This window comes from Elephantulus edwardii, unplaced genomic scaffold (genome assembly GCF_000299155.1).
Source record: "Elephantulus edwardii isolate Elephantulus edwardi_28Jun2011 unplaced genomic scaffold, EleEdw1.0 scaffold00063, whole genome shotgun sequence".
Taxonomy (NCBI): domain Eukaryota; kingdom Metazoa; phylum Chordata; class Mammalia; order Macroscelidea; family Macroscelididae; genus Elephantulus; species Elephantulus edwardii.
In genome coordinates, this window is record NW_006399813.1 from 16,749,342 (window position 1) to 16,757,934 (window position 8,593).

General features: G+C 44.8%; 1 protein-coding gene across 1 annotated transcript in view; it reads right to left on the reverse strand.

Annotated features, from left to right (window-relative positions):
- The window catches only part of BATF3 (basic leucine zipper transcription factor, ATF-like 3), a 21,366-nt gene extending 20,882 nt beyond the window's left edge, over positions 1-484 (reverse strand). Inside the window, exon 1 of the mRNA XM_006887970.1 lies at positions 407-484. Within this exon, the coding sequence (XP_006888032.1) occupies positions 407-484 (78 nt within the window). The remainder of the gene's footprint in view (positions 1-406) is intronic.
- Positions 485-8,593: the final 8,109 nt, after the last annotated feature.

Sequence of the window (8,593 nt, forward strand, 5' to 3'; positions counted from 1 at the left end):
AAATCTCTGTTTCCAAACTTTCACCCTGGGGCTAAGGAGAAGGACTAAGTGCTCAGGCAGTGAGTGGAAGCCACCAGCAGCGCAAACACGGTACTGCACCCCAGAAAGCAAGAGCCCAAGTGCAGGCAGGGTGCGTGGCCCCAAAGGGTCCGCGCCCTCCTGCCTCTCCCTGGGGCGCAGGAGCCAGAGTCATCACTCAAGACCCTCGGGCTCCATGACTGGGCAGGGGAGACCGAGCAGAGGCGCATCGGTGGGGACTCCAGGACCGCCCTCCCACCCACACTCCTACTTGTCTCAGGGAGTGCTCCACCCGCGCGCCCCAGCGGTCAACACACCCAGGATCCGACACTCTCGCCCCCAGGTGCCCCCAATTCTCGCGCTCCTTCCAGGGCTTCTAGCTCTCTACCTGTGGCTGCATGTGGTTCCCCGGCGCTGCGACGCTCCTCTGTAGGACGCTGCCAGCGGCAGGGAGACCCTGCGACATGCCGGGCGCTCCTCCAGCCCGGCCCGCCCGGGGCGCCCAGCCTCGCGGAGGAGCGGCCGCTGGCCCGCCGCGCCCTGTTCCCGGGGCTGCTACAGGGACTCTCCCACGCGGGGCATCCTCGCGCCCCGGCACCTGCAGGCCGCCCCTTCCGCCCCGCCCCCGCCGGCTTCCTGCTCTCCCCGAGCGGCCGGCGCCCCGGCGCGCGCGAGTCCCGGGGCTCCCTACCCTCAATCCCTGCCCGCCCCCAGCCGGCCCTGCGCCCGCCTCATTTCCTCCGCTCCCGCCCTCTCACCGCCACTCGGGGTCCCAGATCCCACCCCTGTCACAGCTTTCCACTGGGGGCCCCCCCACGTTTAGTGGAAGTCACGTGGTGGCTCTGAAACCCAGGAGGGAACGTGAAGCCCACCCACAAGAGGCCGTGCTGGGGTGTAAAAAAGGGTTCAAGGAAGCTCAGAGCAGTCTTTGGGGTCCTTCGCCCCCTCCCCCTCGGGGAACTTGGGAAACACAAGTAGGTGGTTTGGGGTTGGTGTTTTCCCGCGTCCCGTCACAGCATCCTCCTACCTCCTCGCCTCCCCGCTGCCTCGGTCAAGGTCTCCGGGGACTTTCTCTGAAGTGATCACTCACTTTCGCGTCAGAGGTGCAGCCCCCTCCACTCTCGCTCCTTCCGCAGTCCTCGCCTCGGCTTGGGAGGTGCAGGGGCTGAGAAAGGGACAAGGAGCGTTAGCACCCTAAGTGTACCCTGCTTTCCTCTAAACTTGTGGGAGGGAACACGGCGGGGCGGTCCAATGGTAAATTCCCGAGGAGAGCGAGCAGGTTGCCCCCAAGAGAAACCTTACGTCGCCCTCTCTGGATGTCACTATTGACAGGATTGGGGATCTGGACCCGCCAAGCTAAAGTGAAAAGAACCTGGTGCTCTTTTTCTTGAGATCAAAGTGGTCGGAGCCATGCTTACAGGTTAAGATGCGCGGTTGTTACCGGGCGCGCGCCAAACTGGGAATTCGAGGAGAGCGGGTGCTTCCCCGCCCGCCCGCCTGCCAGTTAAACCGTTTAAGTCAAGGCAATAGTGGATGTACCTGGGCTTGGCCAAAATGAAACGCCACACCTGAGCGGTTAAGAGTTTGTGGTCTGAATGCTGTGAAGACCAGGTAAAGAAGAAAACCGCGAACAAAAGTGAGGGGTAGTTGGGGTGGGGGTATGGGGAGAGGTGGAAACTCAGGCCAGGAGGTCAGATGTGCCTTTCCAGTGATCGCGTAATCTGTCAGGCCAGGTACGGCAGGCAGGAGGTGGTGGTGGTGTGCGGATCCGGACTCCTGATTCAGTCCATGTAGTCCACGAGGATTTTAAGATCTTCGCCAACTCTGAAATATTGCTTCCTTGACCATTGTTTGAGCAATGCAGTGGGAGGGCAGAGGGGGATCAAGCCCCTTTATAGCCTCAGTACACACCACACCACACCACGGAGCCATCTCTATAAAACCTCATCTCCCTTACATTTTGTCTTTCTACTTCATTCGTGGTGGGTATCCCACGTATGCACACAAAATGTGCCACATAAGTTGAGTTCCCCGATTAAAACAAACTTGGAAGGAGGAGTGGCATTCACTTCCATAATAGCTTGCCTCCAAAAACCCTATGAACCTGGAGAGAGGATGAAAGGCACCCAAGGGTGGAGGAAGGATTCTCCTTCATAGGGTCGCTATGAGTCGCCTGCGACTCAATGGCACTTAACAACAACAACAAGTAGAACATAGCAAGTGGCCAGTCGATTTATTGATAAATAAAGCAGAAGTAGTTCAGCTGAAAGCCCGCATCCTTCAAACTTAACAGGATTCAAACAAACTAGGAAAACCTCGAGGGCAAAGGGACATTTGTTCTGAGATGTGTTTGCATTCCTCAGAAGTGTGTGTGACTAGAAAGATCAAGGCTAAGCACAGTGTGGATATTTAGGTAAACTGCCAGTTTGATTCTGGTTAGCGTCCTAATTTAATTCTCACTTAGCAATATCGCAGTCCAAATCTTGTGGGGCTATACCTACATTCATATCTTCTAGTAAAAAAACAACAGCAAACAAACAAAAAAACCCCAAAACTCCAGAAACTCATAGCTGACCTTCTAGCTGGTTTTCAGAGACTGTCAATCACACAGGAGGAGATTACCCATTTTTCTCCTTTAGAGCAGTTGGTGGATTCCGCCTGCCTGCCATTGTTAGCAGCATAACTCCTTACCCACTAGGCCACCAGGACTCCCAAGAACTCATAGACACAACCTTTCCTGCCCTTTATTGAACAAGGTCATCTCCAAGTATCTCTAAAGGAGTCTTGATCAACTAGTTAATGTTTAAGGAACAGATCACTTTGACCTACAGATCAAATTGGCACATATCAAAATAAATGGATTTTATGCTCAAATACAGAAAATGAAATTAGGGAGAAAAAGAAGAGAGATCAAGTAATTATTAAAACTGTGGAACTAAGACAACAAAGAGAAAGACTAATCCATGAAAAATTACTATAACAAGCTCTGCCCAGCCTAGGCAGGAGGAGCTGGATGGAATCACTTCAGCCTTTGCTGACTGCTTGGGTGTTTTTTTTTAGGCTCCTGAGTTCCACAGATGGTTCAGTAGTGCCAAGTGAGTTTACTCCTTTGTTAGAGCATTTGGGATGTTCACCTTGGTGACATCTTAAGATAAAAAGGCAATGTCCCAGTGACTGAAAAGGATCTGGGAATAATGTGGACAGATGGCTAGAACACCAGTGGTGATTCGTGATGGAGTGTCCCGTTCCCATTGGCTCCTAAGGATCTTACAGATGCAAAGAACAGCACCTAGAAGCTTGGCATCTCCTGTATTGATGTATAACCAGCTGACAACTTAAGGGGAAGTTACCTAGGAATTTGGATCGATCTACTTTTTTGGTTTTATGTAAAATGGATTCTAATAAAATACTTTAAAGCACACACACACACACACACACACACACACACACAAGCTCTGCACTATGTATGTTGTGGTGTGCGCCATCATGTTGGAATTGACACACAGCGGACCCTCCTACCAGATTCAGAGGCACTTAATTACTCTGGAGGAGATTGCCCATCCTTCTCCCACAGAGCAGCTGATGGATTTGAACCATGAGTCTTTGGGATTGCAACACAGCTTCTTACCACTAGGCCACCAGAGCCCTCTCCCCCAGACTATATATAAGAATCTAAAATTCTGGGGAGCTCTGGTGGCCTAAGGGGCAAGAAGCTGCATTGCAATCCCAGAGGCTCACGGTTCAAATCCACCAGATGCTCTGCTGGGGAAGGAGAGACAATCTCCTCCTGTACCAGTCAGATCTGATTTGACAGTACACGCACACACACAAATAATAAAAACAAACAAATAAACAAACCCATCAATAAAAAAATATAAAATTCTAATATCAAACTATGTAATAACGTCAAATGTTTTCTATAATTGAATTAAATTAAAAAACAACTAGAAAAAACTTTACAATAAAAATGACAAAGGGTTAAAATCTCTGTTACTGTATATCTACAGTCCATAAAAAGAAATAAGAAAAATATTGAGATATCTAAAGGTAAATTACACAAGTGACGTGAACTGGTATTTTCCAATGAAACAATCCAAGAAAATAGAGATAGAGAAAATGCATATTAAACTAATAAACTATTCAAATATTAGCAAAATAAAAGTTGTAATATTAAGTGCTAGTGTATCAAGAGTATGTGGTAAAATTACTGCTCTCCTTTTTTACCAGCATAATTAGAAATTGTTGCAGCCCTTTTGGAAGGTGCTTTTATTACAACTTTAAAGAATCATAAAGGGAAATTCTTTTTTAAAAAAGCTAGAAAAATCATCTCAGGAAAATAGGTATAAGAATAAAATAGTATATGAACTAAATAGTCATAAAAGTATTTGAATAGTGAAAAATCATAAGCAACATAATTCCTTATTATAGATGAATAGCTAAATAGAATATGGTGCATCCATAGGGTAGAATATCATGCATTTTTGAAATTACAAGCAAGTAGACAAATGTGTCACAGGAAAAACTGATTTGATATAAGGCAAATAAGAAAAAAATTCAGGATACAAAAGTTCATGTACAATATATTCATTGTATATATATGTATGTATGTATGTTGTTAATATGTGCCGTCGAGTCGTTTGCAACTCATAGCGACTCTATGTACAACAGCCCTAAACCCTGCTCTATCCTGTGCCAATCACATTGCCTCTGACACACCCATCCTGATTACCCTAGTAACTGAATCAATCCACCTTATAGAGGGTCTTCCCCTCCTGCGCTGTCCCTCCACCGTACCCAGCATGATGTCCCTCACCAAGGACCTGTCTCTCCTTACAACATGTCCAAAGTATGTCAGACGAAGCCCCAGAATCCTTGCCTCCAAGGAGTAGCCTGGTTTAATCCTCTATAGGATGAATCTGTTTGTTTTCTTGGCAGTCCATGGTACATTCAATACTCTTCTCCAGCACCACAGCTCAAAGGCATCAATTCTCCTCTGTCCTTCCTAGTCATTGTCCAACTCTCTGATGCATAACAAGTGATTGCAAAGACCATGGCCTGTATCAAGCGCACCTTAGTCTCCAGAGAGACACCGTTGCTCTTGAGTACTAAAGTACTCTAAAGAGAGGTCCCTAACACCAGACTTTCCCATTGCAATATGTTTTTTTATTTCCTGGCTGCTGGTGCCAAGAGTATTGACAGTGGAGCCGAGCAAACTGAAGCTGTGAACAATCTCAATCTCTTAGCCATCCATCCTGATGCTACCAATTGGTCCAGTGGTGATAATCTTTGTCTTCTTGACATTGAGCCTCAGTCCATACTGAAGGCTGCAGTTCTTGACCCTCTGCAGCAAGTGCATGAGGTCCTCCTCAGTTTCGGCAAGCAGGGTTGTGTCATCTGCATAACTCAGATAGTTAATAGATCTTCCACCAATCCTGACGCCTCTCGGATAATCTGCTCTGCATACAGGTTGAAAAGGTATGGAGATAGGACACATCCCTGGCATACACCCTTCCCAATTTTGAACCATGCGGTGTTACCCTGCTCTGTTCTGATGACTGCCTCTTGGTCCAAGTATAGGTTTCGCATTAGCACGATTAAGTGTTCTGGGATATATGTATGTGTAACATATTAAAAAATGCAACACTGTCCTGGACCTGGGGGGCATCTGAGACCACCACTACTTCTGCAGCTACCATTGGTGGGGAATGAAGCTGTACCACCTCAGACACTCACTATCCATTTCTGCTTTTCCTCTCTGTGGGTCTCCTTGACCTTCTTCACTAAGAGCTGGTCCTTGAATCATGAGGGGAAAAGAGTCTCTAGATGCTAAAAAATCCCAAAAAACTCATATACAAAAAAAATCAAAAAAGAATATAGCAAGGTACTGCTAACTTTTATTTCATTGTGGTGATTTTAGAGATTATTTCCTTTTTCTCATTTTTTTTAATTTAAAAAACCCTTTTATGATGCTTTCAGTGAACGTTTACAGGGAAGATTGGTTTTTCCATTCAACCATCATACACACTTTGTTTTATAATATTAACGTGATATCTAGTGGTAAGGAATTGTTCTATCAACAATTAACCAGCTTCTCTGTGGTAGAAAGATGGCCAGTCAACTCCTGTGAAACTTACTGCCTCTAAAAATCATCTGGAGAGTCAACTATGAGTTGGTTCTGACTCGATGGTACCCAACAACAACATTGTGACAGCACTTTTCCCATATCTGCTCTGTAATTCTTGTTACCATTCATCTTTCAGTGCTATCCCCTCCTGCTTTTGAACCCTCAGCAAATGACAATTTGTTATTTTGTGTGAGGAGTGAATCTAAGAAGTGAATATTTCTTGAGTGTTATTTTTCATCTTTATAAACATGTCTATAGTTTTGCTGAAAGTTGGGCCACAGATATTAATTTAGTTCCAGGCTCAAAGGGTGACTAAAGGCCATAGTTCTGAAGGCTTTTACCACCTCTATTAGACTAATAAACTTGGACATTTTTATTATTTTGAATTTTATTCCATACTTTTCCTTTGTGTAGGTTCCTCTACTGTGGTTTCTTTTAGAATAGTCAATAGTAGTAGATGTGGTTGTTATTATGTGCCATTGAGTCGCCTGTGATTCATAATGACACTATGTACAACAGCTCTGAAGCCTACCCTGTCCTGAGCCAGTTTCACTGACTCAGATACACCTACCCCCGTTGCCCTAGTTACTGAATCAATCCTTCCCATTCCAGGTCTTCGTTTATTACGCTGTCCCTCCTCCCTTCCAAGCATGATGTCTCTCGTGGCCACATACCCAAAGTATGTGAGACAAAGCTTCAAAATCTTAGCCTCTAAGGAGAAACTTGGTTTCACCCTCTCCAAGACAGACATATTTGTTTCCTTGGCAGTCCATATGTTGTTCCATGAAATTCTTCTGTGCCTGCCAATTCTTTTTGGTGCAGTGACTCTGTATACTCCTTCCATCTTCTTTTAATACTTCCTGAATCATTAAATATTCAGCCCACTGATAGCACCATCTAATTAATTCTTCTAGACTTAGGGTAGTGGAAGGTGAAGTTTTTATGGTTCTTTGGATTAGTTGTTTCTATGAATCTTTGATTTTGTTTATTCTTTTTTCCAGGCAGAGAGAGATCAGTAGCTGTACTTTACATGGCTGAGTTTTGTTGTTTATTTGTCATTTTAAGACATTCCAGCTTTTTGAGACTTTATTATGTTAATATTTTAAAATATTTCTGTTTGTAAGTAATATTCCCTTCCTTGGTGCTAGTCCAGTTGTCATACCAGAATACCAACAATTCTTTGACCAAGTAGGGTATTCTTGGTATATGTCTTATTTTCTGATTCTTTTAATCTCCCTTATGTTAAAGGAAGAAAAAAAATGAAAAGGTTTCATTTTCCTTTTCCATATTTTCCCTTATGCTTTTTAATCTTTGAATTGGGAGGAGAAATTATATGCTTTGGCAATTTTCTATTAGTATCACTATGACCCTGTATCACATCTTTGGTGGCAGAAAGAGGAGGTACAAGAGGCTTATAGCTGAATGACCAAATCCTTGGTGATTCACTTTACAAGAAAATAGTTTTTGACTCACTCAAATGCTAGAAAACTCAGTCACCATTTCACCTTTTCTCTTCTCTTTTAGAGAAAATGGCCTTTCCATAATTGTATTTTCCCTGATCTCACTCAGAAGGGTATTCTAGCCAGTGACTGGTAGGATAGGAGAATAGAAAATTTAAGACCAGGACTACTAAGAAGTTGGCTGTTGTGTGCCAGGAAGAGTTCTAGAAACTGAGACACAGTGATAAACAACACAGAGACCTAGCCTTTCATAGAGTGTACACTTCACAGAAAGTAGAGATGGACAGTAAAAAAACCAAGGCCAAACACTGACAATACCAATGACATGACCTGACATTAAGTTCTACTGGATCACTTTAATGGCTGAATGAAGAATCCACTACAAAGACTAAAGAAAAAAGAGCCAAGAAGTGAGTGCAGTGACACAAGAGAGCAAGGATGAAGACTAGGAAGACAGTGGGAGCCATGGAAATCCACCAGCTGCTCTATAAGCCTCTGGAAAAAGAGGTTCACCTTTGGGTTGATTCTGACTCTATAATACAAAACAACAACAACAACAACAACAACAACAACAGTATAAAATTTCAGTGTAGCTAATGAACTTAAGTTTCAGGAGTCATCACTTATATTGATTTTCTTGAGGATGGGCAGTCTTCTCCCATGCAATTAAACTGCCTCAGAATACTCACTGGAGGGTCAGCTAAGTCTCAGTTCCAACTTCATGGTGGTGGTGGTTGTTGTTATGTGCCATCGAGTTGCTTGCGACTCTTGGCGACCCTATGTACAACAGCCTAAAACTCTGCTCTGTCCTGTGCCAATCGCACTGTCTCTGACACTCCCATCCCGATTATCCCAGTCACTGAATCAATCCACCTCATAGAGGGCCTTCCCCTTCTGCACTTTCCCTCCACCCTCCCAAGCATGATGTCCTTCCCCAAGGACCGGTCTCTCCTTACAACACGTCCAAAGTATGTTAGACGGAGCCTCAGAA